General features: G+C 46.0%; 1 protein-coding gene across 1 annotated transcript in view; it reads right to left on the reverse strand.

The window, feature by feature from the left end:
* MnM (myomesin and myosin binding protein) overlaps positions 1-21,606 on the reverse strand; it is a 100,814-nt gene that overhangs the window by 7,023 nt on the left and 72,185 nt on the right. The window contains 9 exon segments of the mRNA XM_071678861.1: positions 70-2,388; positions 4,720-4,847; positions 7,478-7,631; positions 8,817-8,950; positions 9,657-9,839; positions 9,842-9,878; positions 10,083-10,221; positions 15,706-15,826; positions 18,620-18,763. Of these exon segments, the coding sequence (XP_071534962.1) occupies positions 70-2,388; positions 4,720-4,847; positions 7,478-7,631; positions 8,817-8,950; positions 9,657-9,839; positions 9,842-9,878; positions 10,083-10,221; positions 15,706-15,826; positions 18,620-18,763 (3,359 nt within the window).

Below are 21,606 nucleotides of genomic sequence, written 5' to 3' on the forward strand. Positions count from 1 at the left end.
GGCTCCTAACCTAATACTCTTCATTACTATGGGGTTAGCTGTGGCTCCTACCTTCCTAATGTTACTCACGACCTGGTTAGCTGTGGCTCCCTCATTACTGAGACTTGCAACTTGTTTACTTTTAGCTGCCGCTTTGTTGTTATTTCTAACTACAATACTAACTATGGGTCCCTCTTGACTCCTGTGTTTTCGAGCTTGGTTAGCTGTGGCTCTCTCATGAACGTTCTTAGCTTCCTGACCAGCTGTGGTTCCTGCCTCATGAATGCCGCTCACTATCTGGTTAACTGTGGATCCCTCCTCACTCATGTCTCCTCCTAACAAGTTAGCTGTGGATACCTCCTCACTGCTGTTCCCTGCTAACACGTTAGCTGTGAATCCCAGCTCACTTCTGTCCCCTACTAACAAACTAGCTGTGGATACCTTCTCACTACTGTCCCCTACTAACAAGTTAGCTGTGGATACCTTCGCACTACTGTCCCCTACTAACAAATTAGCTGTGGGTACCTCCTCACTACTGTCCCCTACTAACACGTTAGCTGTGGATACCTCATTAAAGATTCTCACTATCTTGTCAGACATGGCTTTCATCTCCTTGTTCCTCTCTACTCGCTTCACCCGGGATCCCTTCTTATCCACTACATTCCTCACTCCTTCCTCGCCTACAAACTCCTCTCCACGAGAGTTCCTTGTTCCCTGGTCAACTCCTACGACCCTCTCAGTGAAGTTCCTTGTCTCCTGGTTCGCTGCCGTGCCTTCTTCGTCAATATCCATCACTGCCTTGTTACTAGTGTCTGTTACTACCTGGGTACTTGTGGTCTCCATCATTGTAGTCCTCCCTACGACGTGTTTACCTGCAGGTTCCTCCCCACTCATATCATCTCCTGCCTCGTCACCTAAGGTTTTCTGTTTACTGATTGTCCTCATTCCCTGACCAGCAGCTGATTTCTCTTCTTTAATGTTCCTTATTACATAAGGCGAGGCTGCCTCATTACCAGTGTTTCTCATCATCTGGGGAGCTGGATGTCTGTCCTTAACAGTGCTCCTTATTGTCTGGATAGCTGAGGTTCCTTGGTTAACTACGTTCCTTATCATGTGGTCAGCTGCTGCTCCCAAGCCACACACGTTCCTTACTGCTGGCTCAGCTGCGTGGCATTTGATCACGTCCTTCGGTACTAATTTTGCTAAGGTCTCCACACCCGACCTCCTGAGTGCCTCCTCGGGTGTGATTCCCACTGGCATCGACCCCTCATCGCAAAGGTTCCTCGCTGGACGGTCGAGGGATCGTCCAGCACCAACGTTCTTCACGACTTCGGTAGAAAGATCGAAGTCCTCCAGGTTGGTTGGAGACGACTCAAGATCTTTCGTCCGGGGGCGTTCGGCCGTCGGTCTATCTAGATTTATAATTTTGTTGTTGCTGGGTTGATCCTTCTTGCTGTGAGGATTAAGGCCATCAACATTAGGTGTCTGGAAGGTACATGGGTCGCCAGGTGCCGCCCGAGTGTGATACACCTGCACCGTTGCGATAAAGTTGGTCCCTGAGGTATCCCATTCCTGTGACCCAGAATCTATGACTCGTGTCTGACGACTTTCCGTCACAGTCATTTCAGTTGCATCCCCGTGGTGTGCCGGAGTCAGGTCATCCCTCAGAATTCCTGACTGGTCCTGTACTGCATCGGCATCCATGGCCTTCACCTGGTCACTGACAACGGACTCTGTGAAGCTCCTCAGATCAAGAGAGAGAGTCCCAAAGTGAATCGCTAAAGCATTGTCTGTACTTTCCGTTTTGGCTGAGTTAATCGTGTCTTGTTCTTGTAGTTCCTGGGAGATTAAGACATCACATCTCTCACCTGCATCATGAGAGAGTATTCCTAAATGTGTGGAGGACGTTCCGTCCTCACTGATGTTAGATATTGTTGTATGACAGTTACGAACGTCCGTCTCTTGAGAATGTTGGAGTCTTCGAGTCTCCCTGCTCATGGCAGCTTCATTACCCTGGAGCCTGAACGTCAGACTCTTTACCTTCCTATTCCTCAAAGCTAGTTCCTCCCCATAATGTTCCTGTGACGTCTTTAAGCTCAGAGCCTCAATAACCATTCCAGAATGAGCATGTGTGTCTTTCGAAATATTAGTGTGGTTGAGTTTAGTTCCCCCTTCACCTATGGTATACCCGTGTTCTGTACATGTGCCTACGTTACTACCAAGGTACTCGTACCCTGTTGGGCTCTTGTCTTCAATGAGGATCTGGTCGGACTCCCTGCCGGGTTCGGACACGCCGTACGCGTTCTCAGCCTTGACGCGGAAACGGTACTCAGATCCGACGATGAGATCAGCGAGCTGTGTCCAAGTGATGCGAGAAGAGCCGGCCTTGAGCCACACGTCCCACCCAACCTGAGGATAATAACGTGACAGTCACGAACTCTTGTATAACATACTGACGCATTCCACATATATCTCACATATAGGGAGAACAGCGGCTATCAAAGCCTTCACTGATAACCTGATTATATTTTTTTTTTTTTTTTTTTTTTTTTTTTATACTTTGTCGCTGTCTCCCGCGTTTGCGAGGTAGCGCAAGGAAACAGACGAAAGAAATGGCCCAACCCCCCCCCCCCATACACATGTACATACGTCCACACACGCAAATATACATACCTACACAGCTTTCCATGGTTTACCCCAGACGCTTCACATGCCTTGATTCAATCCACTGACAGCACGTCAACCCCTGTATACCACATCGCTCCAATTCACTCTATTCCTTGCCCTCCTTTCACCCTCCTGCATGTTCAGGCCCCGATCACACAAAATCTTTTTCACTCCATCTTTCCACCTCCAATTTGGTCTCCCTCTTCTCCTCGTTCCCTCCACCTCCGACACATATATCCTCTTGGTCAATCTTTCCTCACTCATTCTCTCCATGTGCCCAAACCACTTCAAAACACCCTCTTCTGCTCTCTCAACCACGCTCTTTTTATTTCCACACATCTCTCTTACCCTTACGTTACTCACTCGCTCAAACCACCTCACACCACACATTGTCCTCAAACATCTCATTTCCAGCACATCCATCCTCCTGCGCACATCTCTATCCATAGCCCACGCCTCGCAACCATACAACATTGTTGGAACCACTATTCCTTCAAACATACCCATTTTTGCTTTCCGAGATAATGTTCTCGACTTCCACACATTTTTCAAGGCTCCCAAAATTTTCGCCCCCTCCCCCACCCTATGATCCACTTCCGCTTCCATGGTTCCATCCGCTGACAGATCCACTCCCAGATATCTAAAACACTTCACTTCCTCCAGTTTTTCTCCATTCAAACTCACCTCCCAATTGACTTGACCCTCACCCCTACTGTACCTAATAACCTTGCTCTTATTCACATTTACTCTTAACTTTCTTCTTCCACACACTTTACTAAACTCAGTCACCAGCTTCTGCAGTTTCTCACATGAATCAGCCACCAGCGCTGTATCATCAGCGAACAACAACTGACTCACTTCCCAAGCTCTCTCATCCCCAACAGACTTCATACTTGCCCCTCTTTCCAGGACTCTTGCATTTACCTCCCTAACAACCCCATCCATAAACAAATTAAACAACCATGGAGACATCACACACCCCTGCCGCAAACCTACATTCACTGAGAACCAATCACTTTCCTCTCTTCCTACACGTACACATGCCTTACATCCTCGATAAAAACTTTTCACTGCTTCTAACAACTTGCCTCCCACACCATATATTCTTAATACCTTCCACAGAGCATCTCTATCAACTCTATCATATGCCTTCTCCAGATCCATAAATGCTACATACAAATCCATTTGCTTTTCTAAGTATTTCTCACATACATTCTTCAAAGCAAACACCTGATCCACACATCCTCTACCACTTCTGAAACCGCACTGCTCTTCCCCAATCTGATGCTCTGTACATGCCTTCACCCTCTCAATCAATACCCTCCCATATAATTTACCAGGAATACTCAACAAACTTATACCTCTGTAATTTGAGCACTCACTCTTATCCCCTGATTATATACAGCACAATAATATAATAATATAGGATGTAGATCATATCACTTTAAATAATATTCATGAAATAGATAACCTGCAAATGAAGTTATAATAGAAAATATATCTGAAAGATATCAATGAATGCTGCTTGTTAATCATGAATAATTAATCTTTGTATCAATGTTAATAATGAAACTGAAGATGACGAATTTCACATAAGCCTCTTCATCCTAAACCATCAACCTAACCTCATCTCTGCCGTATTACAGTAACACTGATCCAACGAATAACAGTTACTGCATTGACGAATACCTGGATTCATTTTCCTCCTCGTCTTACATCAACTCTCACTGGTTTCATAATTCATTCATTCTTAATTCCCTTGTGGCACGACGTATCCAGCGAGACACGATACGTATTTCTAATCAGACTTAGGAAGATATCAGTCAACCATCGCGTATAGTTACTCCTATTGGCGAGGTGTTCCCAACCTTCTCTTAGTGACAGCCTCAACTTAATACCCTTCACTACATCAAGGAGAGGCCCTTCCTGATGAGAGCTCTGGCCTCCCAGATCGTGGACCTCGCCATGATGAGGACCGTCTGCTCACCCCACAGTTCCCCCTCCCAGCTTTACATGAAAGAGAAGTGGGGGCAGCCTCCAACACCTAGGTGCTCCTCCCGCCCCACAACTCACCCTGAAGTACTCAATGATGTAGTTCGTGATCCTACAGCCACCGTCGTCGTGAGGGGCGTCCCACCTTAAGGTCACGGATGTGCCTGACACGTCCGTGATGGTGGGCACGCTGGGTGGGTCAGGACGATCTGGAGGGAGAAGGACTCAGCGATTACCAGTTATGAAGGAGAGGGTCATGCACGGGGGTGGGTAGATGTTGCTGTCACAGTCACACTCTGGGAGGTCATACAGGAGGGAAGGTCTTCTTGTCACGGTTACACAGTGGGAGGTCATGCAGGGGGAAGCTCTTGTTGTCACAGTTACACAGTGGTAGATCATGCATGGGGGCAGGTCCTGATATCAGTCACAGTCATGCAGAGGGAAGGTCTTGCTGTCACAGTTACACAATGGTAGGTCATGCAGGGAGAAGGTCTTGTTGTCACAGTGTTACACAGTGGAAGGCCATGCAGGGGAAAGGTCTTGCTGTCACAGTCACACAGTCATGCAGAGGGGAAGGCCTTGCTGTCACAGTTGCATAATGGTAGGTCATGCAGGGGGAAGGTCTTGTTGTCACAGGGTCACACAGTGGAAGGCCATGCAGGGAGATGTTGCTGTCACATTTACACAGTAGGAGGCCATACATTACGAAGGTTACACAGTGGCAGTCGAATGAACAAGAGATCTGCCTTTACAAAAAAAAAACTATTACATGAACATCATTACATTATGGATGTCTTTGTTAAAGTTACATGGAGTGTCAAATGCAGACCAGGTAACATGTTGTTATTATCAGGGAATCATAACAGGATATGACCCATCTTTGTCACATCAAGTGGAGGAGCGTTACGTTACGAGAGTCTATGTCTCCTGCGGCACAGGTGAGGAATGGCGTAGATCATTTACCACTCACACGAACTAAGGGAGTTAAATGGCACCATTAATGTTCAGGGATCTTGTACACTCCATCAACCATGACATAACAGGAACTTACACAGTTTATATATATTTGAAAACAAAGTGGTCTATCAAAATCCCCCGACGTCATCACTGACGCAGTCTCGATGTATACACACACACACACACACACACACACACATATATATATATATATATATATATATATATATATATATATATATATATATATATATATATTGCTTTGTCGCTGTCTCCCGCGTTAGCGAGGTAGCGCAAGGAAACAGACGAAAGAATGGCCCAACCCACCCACATAAACATGTATATACATACACGTCCACACACGCAATATACATACCTATACATCTCAATGTACACATATATATACACACACGGACATATACATATATACACATGTACATAATTCATACTGTCTGCCTTTATTTATTCCCATTCGCCACCTCGCCACACATAGAATAACAGCCCCCTCCCCCCACATGTGTGCGAGGTAGCGCTAGGAAAAGACAACAAAGGCCCCATTCGATCACACTCAGTCTCTAGCTGTCATGTAATAATGCACCGAAACCACAGCTCCCTTTCCACATCCAGGCCCCACACAACTTTCCATGGTTCACCCCAGACGCTTCACATGCCCTGGTTCAATCCGTTGACAGCACGTCGACCCCGGTATACCACATCGTTCCAATTTATTTATTCCTTGCACGCCTTTCACCCTCCTGCATGTTCAGGCCCGATCACTCAAAATCTTTTTCACTCCATCTTTCCACCTCCAATTTGGTCTCTCACGTCTCCTCGTTCCCTCCACCTCTGACACATATATCCTCTTGGTCAATCTTTCCTCACTCATTCTCTCCGTGTGACCAAACCATTTCAAAACACCCTCTTCTGCTCTCTCAGCCACACTCTTTTTATTTCCACACCTCTCTCTTACCCTTACATTACTTACTCGATCAAACTACCTCACACCACATATTGTCCTCAAACATCTCATTTCCAGCACATCCACCCTCTCGCGCACAACTCTATCCATAGCCCACGCCTCGCAACCATACAACATTGTTGGAACCACTATTCCTTTAAACATACCCATTTTTGCTTTCCGAGATAATGTTCTCGACTTTCAAACATTCTTCAAGGCTACCAGAATTTTCGCCCCTTCCCCCACCCTATGATTCACATCCGCTTCCATGGCTCCATCCGCTGCCAGATCCACTCCTAGATATCTAAAACACTTTACTTCCTCCAGTTTTTCTCCATTCAAACTTACCTCCTAATTGACTTGACCCTCAACCCTACTGTACCTAATAACCTTGCTCTTATTCACATTTACTCTTAACTTTCTTCTTTCACACACTTTACCAAACTCAGTCACCAGCTTCTGCAGTTTCTCACATGAATCATGAATCAGCCACCAGCGCTGTATCATCAGCGAACAACAACTGACTCACTTCCCAAGCTCTCTCAAATATATATATATATATATATATATATATATTTTTTTTTTTTTTTTTTTTTTTTTTTTCAAAAGAAGGAACAGAGAAGGGGGCCAGGTGAGGGTATTCCCTCAAAGGCCCAGTCCTCTGTTCTTAACGCTACCTCGCTATCGCGGGAAATGGCGAATAGTATGAAAAAAAAAAAAAAAAAAAAAAAATATATATATATATATATATATATATATATATATATATATATATATATATATATATATATATATATATATATATATATCAAAAGACAAGAATGTTCAGATTGGAATGCGGATTACGAGAGAGAGAGAGAGAGAGAGAGAGAGAGAGAGAGAGAGAGAGAGAGAGAGAGAGAGAGAGAGAGAGATGGTAAAGACCTGTGACGGTAACGAAGAAGGAGGCGGTGTCCAGGCCCTGGGGGTTGGAGAGCTTGACGGTGTACATGCCCTTGTCCAGCCTGGAGGCGCCAGCGATCTTCACTGTGGCGTACTTGTCTGACACGTCCATCGTGCGACGCTCGTCAGCCTCCAACTGTGGCGGGAGGAGGAACCATTAGAGATGTGACCATACACTGCTAACTTACTCTGAGTGCTAAACAAAGCAAGATTTGCTAGATATCTAGTATTAAGCTAGAATGATATGGAATGTAGCTCTTAGCTGTCTTATTCCCCGGTCCTGCTGTTTAGCTGTCACTTCCTGAGATCTCATCTGAGCAGAGCTGTATAAGGTACATTGATTGATGTGAAGGAGACATACATGCTGTTATATCTCGTTACAACCCTTGGTAAAGTTAACTGTCGTATAGAGAGAAGTACGAATTCATGCTTCGTAAACTGGTTTGGGTATAAATAACTGTCTTACAATATGGCTCATCTTAACGCTGAACATTTAAGGACATTTCCCCGCTGTTATATTAAAGAAAATAACGTTATCCATCAGTATTTGATATAAAGTAGTAGTTCTACGGCAGAAATGTACGTTGACAATGTGTAACATATCTGACCTTGAGACCCTGTGTTGGCAATTTTTTCTGAAGGACTGATCCCGAGAGGAACTTCCTGAAGTGAGCAGTCCATCCTACCTGCTGTGGGTAGCTTGTGCCTTAAGGTCACAGCCTGGATCACGTACTATGTACACAGTGTACGAACATCGTCTACAGCCACTCTGTGATGGCTAGTGAGGGGGAGGAACAGTCCTCCTCTGAGTGTACTACTAACCATGACACAAACAACACTGTTAATGATGGTAATTAGGACTCATGATCATCGTCACAGTACTGACAAGCAAGTGAATGATGTGTGAGGTATGAGATTAATGAGGTACATAATAGATGAGGGATGTTATAAGGGAGGCAGGCAAGTGGTGAGGTACAGAACGATGGAGAAACATAACAGGTGAGACACATGACAGATGAGAAGTATGGAAAGTATGGCATATGACAGGAGGGGCCTTTGAGGTATGGCATATGACAGGAGGGGGGCCCTTGAGGTATGGCACATGACAGGAGAGGCCCCTTTAGGTATGGCATATGACAGGTGAGGCACATGACACGTACAGAACATAACAGTTGAAACACGTGAGGTGTCAGGACACCTAAGGAACCTGACGCATATGACAGCAATGACACATGACAAGAGAGTCACATGACAAGTGGTCCACCCAACAGAGGCAGTCTAGGAGGAGAGAGGTTGAGGCATGACAGACTGAAGACCACACCTGTTTCCCGTTATGGGTCCACGACGCCTGTGGCTGAGGTCGGCCCGTGTAGGGTACTCGAAGTCGGATAAGTTCGTCGGTGTCGAAGATGAGTCCTTGTTCGTACTGGGCCGGGAGGACGATCTGCGGCGGGGCTGTTGGAAGACAAGACATGACAGGTGGTCGTTGGTTACGAGGTCATGACCCCCTTGGTTACGAGGTCATGACGCCCGCTGGACCCCGCTGGCCTACGTGTTGCCTCGCTTACCATAAGGATATTTTAGAGTGAGATCAGACTATCCACTTACATGATTCAAACATCAACTAGTAATGATATAAAGTGATTACTTAAAGCAGAGATGGAAGGATATTACGATATCACTCAAGTTTAATTGGTATATTTGATTATGGAGGATAAAGACGCAGCTCTGATCAAACATGGCAGAAGTGGAATAGAAAATGTAGATTAGAAGCAGTGAGATGTTTGAGAGGGTTTCACTTTCATATTACGCTGAAGATATATATGCTCTGCTGAAACTTCAGCACAGAAAATATGTTTGAGATGATCTAACGTATGTAGTTTATCATAACTACCTCATTACTTTGCTTGGTGAAGAAGAAGGTTTAAAACTAAACTTATCTCTAACGTCAGTTACTTGAAGATCACCAGGATGTACGCTAAATCCTTCGTCAGAAAAACACAACAGATTTAAGAGTAACACAACATCGATATCTCAGAAGATGATGGATTATAATGATCCAGAATTCCAGGAATCACCATGATACAAACTGGACTTAAACACTCGCGAGGGTGTGTGTGTGTGTGTGTGTGTGTGTGTGTGTGTGTGTGGCGTCGCTTACCCTGTACAGCAAGTGTCGCCTGCGACGAGGCCACACCTACACGATTGCTGGCTCTCACTCTGATGTCCCCCTCGTCGTTGAGCTTCGCCTCCTTCAGCACGAGTGCGTACCGGTCGCCGTCAGCCAGGAACTCGAAGCGTTTCGTGTCGTACACTTCGAAGCCATCCTTGAACCAGGTGATATCGGAGCTGGAGTCCCTATGATGTCTACGGAGAACTCAATCTGTGGCGGTGGTGAGAGTGGGAGGTGAAATAACCTTACGAGACAGAAGTTTGATCTCTGATTCACTGAGCTTCATAAAACGATCTTAAACACCATCTAATTTAAGCTTGAGGCTCCAGTTATGATCTGAAGCCTCAGGTCAGTGATACACCATCATCATGATGAACCATGAAAGTGACGGCAACAAAGGCAGATCTCACCCACCCTCTGGTTCTCGACGGCGACAGCGTCTCTGAGTTCCTTGAGGAAGTGTGGCTCGGTGGCCTCTTGGTCCAAGGAGACGCTGACCATCTCTGAGGGCATGGAGGAGTCCGACATCCCAACCGCGTTTTCTGCCGACACCCTGCAAATGGGTGACCCACAGAGGTAAAGACCAACACAACAGTTAGCTACGTAAATACTCAAGACATGGTAGATAAACTATGCAATTTACCTCAACATTTTTGTTTGTAATGACCACCAATAATTTCTGTAGTCTCCATTTATCGTGTATCAGTTACTGAAGTCCTTTATCCATAAGTATTCTATAAGCTCTTAATGCCAACATCTTCACTACACCCACAATGAACCCGAATTCGTTTCGCCCTTAACAAACGCACCTTCATTTCAGCCTCGTCAAACACTCACATTTGCTTCATTTTCATTCATCAATCTGAAGATCTACTGCCATCTTGCGACCACCAGGAACTTTACCGCTTTCCCATGTTTCCACACACACATTCCAGACCCACTACACACCAGATCGGAAACCATAAAGCTGGGATACACCTATCATCTCGCAGGAGGACGATCATAAGTTTCCTCCTGTGGGAGGAGCTTGAAGGCACCAAACAGCCACCAGAGTTACCAGGAAATCTTTAACCTGAGAACTGTTAAAGTGATAAACATTAATCGATAAATGATAACTAAACTGACTCAAGTTCATGACGAAATGAATGTTCAGAACAAATGTTTTCAGCATCTGGTCGGGTTAAATCGGCGTACGTGGCACCGGTTTGGCGACCCGATTCGAGGAAGCATATGGATTTGCTGGAGAAGGTCCAAAAGAGGCAATAAAAATTGTATCTAAAATTAAGGGTGAGGTCAGCGCCCATAGAATCGTCCACGGTGGAAGAAAATGAGACAGAGAAAGACAGAGATGGTCACCACTCTGGAGTTCCACAATGGAGTGGACAGGGGAGGGCTTTGAGACAAGGTGGAACCGAGCCCCCACCCCCCACCCTCCCCAGACGACGCGACAGGGCTAGACGGGGAAAGTCAAACAAGGCAAAAGATACACTTTTATGTTATAAAAAAAAAAGAAAATAAAAGTGTTTGCCAGAAAACAGAAGTTAAAATACTTTCATGATGCACAAACAACCCACGAATTCTCTCTCTCTCTCTCTCTCTCTCTCTCTCTCTCTCTCTCTCTCTCTCTCTCTCTCTCTCTCTCTCCATACATACACACCTGACTTCGGCCGGGGTGTGTGTACATATAAACACGCACGAGTAGAGATGTGATACATACATATATGAATATCTATCTATCTATCTATCTATCTATCTATCTATCTATCTATCTATATATATATATATATATATATATATATATATATATATATATATATATATATATATATATATATATATATATATACAAGGTTAAGAGACGGGGCAACATGACTGTAAAACTCTCTCTCCGTAACATGCAATTAGTAATCCCATACACATTCTCGCACATACACACCCACACGTAACAGCACGGTACGAGCAGAACACAACTGATGCAAGCTCCCAGCGTCACCCGTCACATACAGTAGGCAGGGTCACCCGTCACATACAGTAGGCAGCGTCACCCGTCATATACAGTAAGCAGCGTCACCCGTCATATACAGTAAGCAGCGTCACCCGTCATATACAGTAGGGAGCGTCACCCGTCACATACAGCCGGTGTATTTGTGTTGTGTACCGCCAAGCAGGACTGAAACCTCCCCGTCGCTCGAAATACACCTGGCAAGCCATTCATTCTCTGCTGCTGTTCTGTCCCTGAGATCACTGGGGGAGCCATCTGTTGCACCACAGTGACCTTCTGTGTGGTTCTACAGTCTCTGGCCCTCCAGGGTGTGGTGCTACAGTCTCTGGTCCTCCAAGCTGTGGTGCCACAGTCTCTAGCCCTCCAGGGTGTGGTGCTACAGTCTCTGGCCCTCCAGGGTGTAGTGCTACAGTCTCTGGCCCTCCATGGAGTGGTGCCACAGTATTTAGCCCTCCAGGGTGTGGTGCTACAGTCTCTGGCCCTCCAGGGTGTAGTGCTACAGTCTCTGGCCCTCCAGGGTGTGGTGCTACAGTCTCTGGCCCTCCATGGAGTGGTGCTACAGTCTCTGGCCCTCCATGGAGTGGTGCTACAGTCTCTAGCCCTCCGTGGAGTGGTACCACAGTATTTAGCCCTCCAGGGTGTGTTGCCACAGTCTCTGGCCCTCCAAGGTGTGGTGCTACAGTCTCTGGCCTTCCAGAGCACAGTGACACAGTCTCTAGCCCTCCCACCCCACCCCGAGTATAGTGACACAGTCTCTCCAACCTCCAAAGCAAGACGCCGCCGCAGTCTACACGATCTCCAAAGTATGGTGTTCTAGCTTCTAACCCTCCAAATTATAATCCTGGAGTTCCTCTGGATCTCCAATTCAACCTTACAGTACCTACGCCTTTAGATAATCGTGTCATCACTACCAAACTACCCAGTTTATCCTTTATCACTGACAGTGTATTCAAAACAACACCAGTCTGTAGGTCATCAGAACATTAATGGTCCAAAAACCCAAGAATACAGATCTCTCACATATGGCAGGAGCAATGGAAGAGAAACCTGTAAAATCAAAGGATGAAGTAATGGTTACAAACTCGTGGGCAAACGTTTTTCAACCTCGAATGAGCGAAATACTTTTTCTTCAACGGATCGTTAACATGTGGAATGACTTACCAATTAGGGTGGTTGAAAGTAGTACCATAGGTACGTTTAAGAATTGACTCGGTAAGGATTTCGATTCAGATCCAAGAATGACATTATTTGCGCCTCCTTAGCTACATGAAAAGTATATATCTTTTTTATCCTTAAAATGTACGTACATCTACTCTTACCACACTGATGTATGATATTCATGTGTCTTCCACTACCACAAACAGCCCTAAATGACCTCCAAGTGGTCTGTTGACGTTTGAATTCCTTTCTCTACCTTCGTGAACCCAAACAGCGGGAGAACCATTCATCGCATCGGCCATAGGCATCTCCTCGCATTGTTCGGGTGTTTTGTGTACACTCAGTACACCAGGACGCCTTCAGTTAATGTCCCTTTGAGATCACGTGGCGGGCGCAACACAACGCGAGCCTTGAGGTCATGGGCGCCGTCAGTGAGTGGATCAATGTGGCGGGAACTATCAGCGATGACAGTGAGGGATGATGAGCAGCGCTGCGTTGAGTGTACTGATTGGCTTGAGGTGTTTGGTGAGTGAGTGTGGTCGAGTACGTCTGTTATGCCGGGTATGGGGGTCGTGGTCGGGTATGGAATGATGGGTCAGGTGTGGGATAGTGGTAGGGTGAGGGATGGTGGTTGGATGAGGGATGGTGGTTGGGTGTGGGCTTGTGGTCGGGTGCGAGATGGTGGTTGGGTGAAGGTTGGTGGTCAGGTGTGGGGTGGTGGCCTGGTATGGGATGGTAGGAAGGTGTAGGATGGTGGCCAGGTGTATGATGGTGGCCTGGTATGGGATGGTAGGAAGGTGTAGGATGGTCGTCAGGTGTGTGATGGTGGCCTGCTATGGGATGGTAGGAAGGAATATGATGGTGGTTGGGTGTGGGGTGTGGTGGCCTGGTATGGGCTGTGGGTCGGATGTGAGAGTTGATCGCTATCTTCACCATCTCTGCCTCAGTTATTGGACGATATTAGCTGGACAAATGACGTCATACGAGCCAAATTTACAGGAGCTTGTGATGTCCTCGACCTCTAAGGACGGAGGAGAGGCGTCAGGTCACAGTGACCCAGGCTGGCGGATGACCTCAACGTCTTATGTTCTCACGTTGCAGGAGTTATGACGTGGTATGTTACTTTACCAAATGGTAAAGTAACTCTTATGTTAGGTCAATATCCACACGTGTACGGCTACTAAGGATGAGGTAAGTGTATGTAATATGTAATACCCGCATGTGTACGTCTCCTAGTGATAACTATATGTAATACGTCATATCCACAAGTGTAGTCTACAAGAGATGAGATACATGTATGTAATATGTAATAACCACATGTGTACATCTACTAGAGATAAGGTGAGTGTGAACTGCCTGAACAAGTTCCCTCTAATAGTCTCACCTAGTAGTCTAGCAGTCTAGTATTCTACCTAGTAGTCTCCCTCCCCACTAACCCATACACCAGCAAATCTTGCTAGTTCAACCCACAAGACCGCTTCTCATATGACTAACCAAGTGACATTACATACCCCAGACGTTAACATATATAACATGGATAATCAGGTCTAACAAGTACACCGTAAAAGTAATCCTCTTTTTACCACAAGAATTATCATTTGTTTGCAGTTGATGTTGATAAAAAGAAACTAACTAAATTTATCAGATAATTTAGCATTGGGAAACGTTTTCTCTAAGTGAAGTTGTTCATAAATGTACAGTTCCAGGGCAGTTGATCACCAACACCTGAGAATCATCCTTCAGCCCCCATCTCGAACCCTGCGAGTAAACAAATTAATCTGTAAGACACCACGAGTCGCGGTGCAATATTATTTACGTCGGGGTCAAATGCCAGGCGCTTCGACTGATTCAGGCAATGTTCTCACATAAGGGTGGAGATGCTTCGGTAAACCAATGAATGTGTCTTCATACCTCGACGGGATCTACTACCAACACGACTACTGCAAGTCTCTCTAGCAACATACGATCATAATCAAGGAAGACTGACCGTACACTAAGGAGGAGCAAAGACCTGTGTCCCTGTGTCAGTCACATGGTCTTTGTACGGGCCAACCAGAACTCGGGCCAACCAAGACTCCAGCTTACGACTTATCCCTGAGGAGTCAGGTACTGGACTTGTGCCTTCCTCACTGTCAACATCACAAAAAGGAAAGACGATGGCCAATTATTTTTTTTTTCTTATGATCTAGAAACGCCATGACTCTGATATTATCAAATTTATTATGATATGTATTGTGCCAACGGCCTTCATCCCTTCCAGCTGGGGAGACTTCAGCCTTGCAGCGAAGACTCTTCGGCTACTGCAGCTAGAAGACTTCAGCCATCCCAGCTGGGAGACCAGCCTTGCAGCTAAGACTCTTCAGCTACTGCAGCTAGAAGACTTCAGCCATCCCAGCTGGGAGACTTCAGCCTTGCAGCTAGGAGATTTCAGCTACTGGGAAACTTCAGCAACTGAAGCTTAAGCCATCAGAATCCCTCCACATACCAGACATTCCAAGGTGCTCAAACCCTACAGAAAAGTTCTGTCATGTCACGTCATGTTCCTCTGGAGACCCCACGTCATGGTACGTCATATTCCTCTGAAGACCCCACGTCATGCCACGTCATGTTCCTCTGGAGACCCCACGTCATGACACGTCATGTTCCTCTGGAGAACCCCACGTCATGGTACGTCATATTCCTCTGAAGACCCCACGTCATGCCACGTCATGTTCCTCTGAAGACCCCACGTCATGCCACGTCATGTTCCTCTGGAGACCCCACGTCATGACACGTCATGTTCCTCTGGAGACCCCCACGTCATGGCACATCATGTTCCTCTGGAGACCCCCACGTCACAGGAGAGTCTGCAGGAGAACGGTGAGGGGGAGTACCTACCTGAAGCGGTACTCGCGTCCACCGACCAGGTTGGCTACGGCGTACTCCGTGTCCTTCACTGGCACCAGATTGACCCTGACCCACATCTCTCCTTGACCCTCACACCGCTCGATGATGTAACCTGCAACAACACACAGACAGGACGTACACTATATACACTACATAGATACAGTAGTATGTCATGTAACCTCAGGACCTCTCTCATGGAGGTCCTGCAGCATCGAGGCTGCACATCCTGCAGGAGCAGGGAAAGGATGGTCCCCTTTGGAGTAAGAACGCTCACGGCGAAACTGTAAACTTTTTTCCTCCAATAAAGATGATATATATATATATATATATATATATATATATATGTATGTATATATATATATATATATATATATATATATATATATATATATATATATATATATATATATATATATATATATGCATGTATATGTATATGTAATTACATGTGTATGTGAGTGGGTTGGGCCATTCTTTCGTCTGTTTCCTTGCGCTACTTCGCTAACGCGGGAGACAGCGACAAAGTAAAATATTAATAATATATCTTAGAAAAGGGAGTGACAGTGTTGTAGAGGGATTCGTTAAGATCACTGCATTTATGGATCATGGTGAGGTCCCAGAGGATTCTCAGGATGCATACATAGTGGCATTGTCCAAAGACATGAATGATAAAGGTGAGCGTTCAAACAACAGAGGTATGAGTCTGCTGAGTGTATCTGGTAAGTTGTATGGGAGGGTAGTGACCGAGAGGGTGAAGACATGTACAGAGCATCAGAGTGGGGAGGAGGAGTGTGGTTTTAGAAGCGGCAGAGGATGTGTGACTCAGGTGTTTGCTTTGAAGAATGTGCGTATGCGGCATTTATGGATCTAGTGAAGGCATATGATAGGGTTGATAGAGATGCTTTGTGGAAGGCCTTACGAATATATGGTGTAGGAGGAAAGCTGCTGAAGCAGTGAGTTCTTATCGAGGGTGTATATATGACATGTGTGCGAGTAGGATGAGAGGAGAGTGAATGGTTGCAGGTGAAGGATGGTAAATGCAAGGGTCTTGGAAAGAGGAGTGAGTATGCAGTCCGTTGGGGACGAGGGGGCTTGGGAAGTGCGTCAGTCGCTGTTTGCTGATGACACAGCACTGGTTGTAGATTCGAGTAAGAAGCTGCAGAAGCTGGTGAGTGAGTTTGAAAATGTGTGTGAAAGAAGGATGCTGAGATAAGTATATTGACAGATACCCTGATACCTACCTACCATTCACGTGTAAATCTGGAATTGCACAATTGTACTGAAGACGTGAATGGGAGCAAAAACTGCTACTTTCGTGTAAACCTAAAGGTGTAAACGACCGTAAAAGTTATTCAAGAATTAGTCTTTTTATTATGTGATTTGAAAGGCTACAAGAGGCACAGTGGGAGACAGATGGAACCTGTGGACTTTGGAAGGGACTTGACTGCGTGGATCACTTATCACAATATCGATGGTAGAAAAATTGCTAGATTAGCCGAGGGTTGTATGCACAGCTCTTATGGGCTTCGTAAAAGACGTGAGTCACTTTTGACAGGACGAGGATATGAAATGTGCGACGGTTTCACATGGAAGAACGATTGATAATGAAATAAACTGATGCTTTTTAGAAAAGAGAGAAGACGTCGTTTTAAGACGAGAAGAGGGATGGTTGAACAGCCTGAGGTAGAGGATGGCAGATGTGGAGTAGGTCTAAATTTTCGATCAAAGTCTTTATGGATAGACTCGTAAGGGAAAGCCATGGCAGGTTGCGTAGGTGGAAGACTAAATCAGAAAGAGGTAGTGGATGGCAGAGGTGTTGAGACGATCAATGTGGAGGGTACGGTGCCAGATGGCTGAGACGGAGGAGGAACACCGGCTGAGGGAAGTGTGGAGAAGAGGTGAAAGAAGACAACATGAAGGTTTACAAAGACGTTATATCTCAGAAAAGAAATCAATGGTGTGAAATGTGAAAGGCTTGGGGTAGGTTGGAGAGGGAGAAAAAGATTTCGAAGATCAGCGAGTGCGATTTGTGGATGAGGCCGAGTGGACGCTAAACCACCAGGGTATTAATCGCTAGGCAATTACTTTTATCTCTGAAGGAAATAATGAGCAAGAAAGGGAGTGGTATGGGATGAATAGTAGGAGAGTATGGCTAGGGATGAACTGATAGAGGGGTATGACTAGGTGAGTGTGGCCTGGTGCTTGTGTGAGGTTGATGTGGCCAGTACCAATGGCCAGGTGAAAGTGGCCAGGGATGAACTGATAGAGGGGTATGGCCAGGTGAGTGTGGCCTGGTGCTTGTGTGAGGTTGATGTGGCCAGTACCAATGGCCAGGTGAAAGTGGCCAGGGATCACCTGATAGAGGGGTATGGCCAGGTGAGTGTGGCCTGGTGCTTGTAGGAGATTGAGGTGACTACTACCAGTGGCCAGATGGAAGTGGCCATGTATGAGTGGCAAGGTTGGAAGACCAGGTGAGTGTGACCAGGTTAAAAACAGAAGGGGAGTGTGGCTACGTGAGTATGGTAAAGCTTGTTTAGACAGGTGAATCTGGCCAAGAAAGTGAGTAAAGATGGGTATAAACAGCTGAATATGGCCGGGTGAGTGTGATCAGGTAAGCGTGAAGGTGACCATAGACAGATAAGTGAGGGTGTGTAAGGCAGATAAGCGTGAACAGGCAAGTAAAAGCTCGGTGAATGTCAGCTGATCAGTGGGTCAGGCAAGACTGGTGTGTGTGTGTGTGTGTGTGTGTGTGTGTGTGAGTGTGTGTGTGTGTGTGTGTGTGTGTGTGTACGTTAACGTGGGCAGGAGGGTAAAATTTAACCTGTAATGGGTTAGGCTCAACCCATAATGGGTGAGGTCTGACTCGTGATGGGTTCAAATTAACCAGTAAGGGGTAAGGACAAACCTGTAATGGGGGAGCCCCCGTCTGTAATGGGGGCGTCCCATTTCAGTAGCAGGGCGTCGTTCTCCACCTTGATGTAGGCAAGTCTGCTGAGGACACTCCCCTCCCGGTCCACCGCCTCTGGTTTTCCTGGCGCGCTCGGCCGCTCTGGAAGACAGAAATCAAACAATTATTTGGCGAATGACGACACATGGCAACGTCTCATGTTACCCGCTGGTCATCCCCAGTCGATCAACAGCCTCATACAAACAGTTTGTTCAGATGTAAAACCAAAAGGTATTTTTCCCCACGCGTCGTAAGTAGGATATAAAATCACTGTTGATGAAGACAACATGTTTAACGGTGCTAAACAAGAAGATACGAAACCCGCGTACCCTTCAGGTATGACATTACACCAGCAGGCCACGCATACTGCACTGCCGGATCACCCAGGGGAGATATATATAGCCACCCAGAGCCAGCCTGTAGACCCCCACTACCACACCACCCTCCGCCACTCAGCCACACCACACGGCCCTTGTTTACATGAACGGTGAGTTCCGGTTCTCAGGCCTCAACGTGGTAAACATGATGGATTTCATCGGACGATACCCTCCGTGTGAGAGCGGTGGGCGGTGTGACCAGGTGCTGTGGAGCGTGGTGGATCTCGTGACACTGCCTCCCAGCTGCGGACTCGTCGCCAGGTGGCCGCGCATCGTTGGCGAGTTTGTCAGATCGAGTAAACATCTCAACTCGCTGAAGTAAAGATATATTAAGCCACAGTGAAGTCACGAGCACCGTTGATAGCTACTGGTGTAACAGCCTTCTCAGAGGCAGATATAACCAAACCACATTAAAAAAAGAGAGCACCCAGAACAATCACTGGCTGCCTAGCAACTAAATATACTCAAGAGGAGACACAATGAAACGAGGATCCCCATAATACAATCCCACTTCAACATGCTTGGCACTCACTCCCCTGCAACAGCACTAGATGCCTCCCACATAAACTCCTCCAAAACTAAACCACCAACCCTCAAGCAGAACAAAAAACCTTACCCCTTCCTCACACTGCAGTAACCTCCTCTCTCAGATCCGCCACTCCCACCCATAACAAATGTAACACTGACAAAACACATGCACATTACAGTGGCTTGAGAGGCCCAAAACAAACACCCTCACAACTCAGTCTTCAACACTGTTCCTTCAGTCATACACCCGTCATAAACCACACTCTTCAGACAAACACGAGTCACACTTTCCCACCTACGCTCTAGACATAACCCATCAATACAACACTACATATACCGTTTCAACATATCACAAGACCCTTCACGCCCACGATACGACTACCATAATGAAGACACAGAATACTTATTACTCAATTACCCTGCACACTCTCTCCACACACACACACACACACACACAGACACACACACACACACACACACACAACATTACGCCGCTTTATGACCTATGGCAATACGTAAGGTGTTGCTAAGTTCACTATGCTGTCTCTTAGATACCATAAGGCCTGTACCACGCGTCATCGATGTGACTCATTGAACCATCAGGTCCACATCATGTATACTGAGGCCTGGTACACATCATGCATACTGTGGCCTGGTACACATCATGTATACATCATGCATACTGTGGCCTGGTACACATCATGTCCACATCATATATGCTGCAACCTAGTCCACTCTAAAGGTGTATCATGTGTATTATACATATCAAACAAATGCGCACAGTTCGGGTTATTTATGGAGTGTCCATGTACACCATGAATGTCTGTGTGTCATGCAAGGTGTTGTTAAGCACAGTATGAAGGTCTACACCAGATAGGGTATGACGGTCACACAAAGGCGTTTATAGCTTGTGTGGCCCACTGCAGAGTGCTCTGTATAGCACACCATATGTACTGTGGCCTCCTGCACTAATAGGCCAGGGAGAGGGAAGAAAGAAATGTCATAGTGACCCATGAAAGTAGCATTTCCTCAAGTTACCATTTCACTGTGACTGATCAAGATGTTCAATAATCACTCAACTAAATCTACTGAACATAAGCTACACTTCCTTCTTCAACCTTTCCTTTGCATTTGAGGCTAAAGATACCTACGTCTTACTCCTTGATGATGAAGTTCACAGAACCTTTCCTCACTATATCTGACTTCTGGCCACTGAACGTTTTCCCGTTTACGTTATGATAAATGAAAGTACATGTAAAAAGATATGCAGTAACACCACTAGGAAAAGGGAAACACGAGAATCCTGAGCGCTTTCGTGTATTACCACATCTTCAGAGGACTAGTTACGGAGAGAGAAATAGTAGGTGAAATAAAGGTACTGTAAACCTAACCTCAATTCATCTATTCTCCCCTCTCTTACAAGTCCTTTAAAGTTTTTGTAATACACGAAAGCGCTAAGGATTCTCGTGTTTCCCTTTCTCAGTGGTGCTTCTGGATTTATGAACTCATGTATGTGTACTGATTTTCTGCATAGATAGATATGTATATTCTATATATATACACATGATTGTATATATAAGTACGAATGATTTCTCGTTCCATCTTTATCTTATCTCCAGGAAGGAAGACATGACAACACTCCATCACACAGGAAGAGTGTGTGTATGCAAGACACACTACCTGTAGCAACTCGCTTCCTCCGGTCATCCTGTGAGATATAAGACGTTTGTCTCCATCTCCAACTCTGCTCAGTTGACTCTCTCACATCCCCACCTCTCCACCACTAACGCTATCACCATCACTCACCCAATCTCCACCACTCATTATGTCTCCATCGCTTACCTTATCTCCACCAGTTACCCTATTTCCACAATCCAGCTCCTCCTCACACCACTCATTCCTCTCCTCAGCCTCTTCTCCTCACTCCCTCTCCCTAGCAGTGCTCCCTCGCCTCTCACCTCTCCCACTGCACTTCTCACCTTCCCCACAGCACCCGTCACCCGCCTCACCCCTCACCTCTCCCACTGCTCTCCCCACACT

This window comes from Panulirus ornatus, chromosome 28 (genome assembly GCF_036320965.1).
Source record: "Panulirus ornatus isolate Po-2019 chromosome 28, ASM3632096v1, whole genome shotgun sequence".
NCBI lineage: Eukaryota > Metazoa > Arthropoda > Malacostraca > Decapoda > Palinuridae > Panulirus > Panulirus ornatus.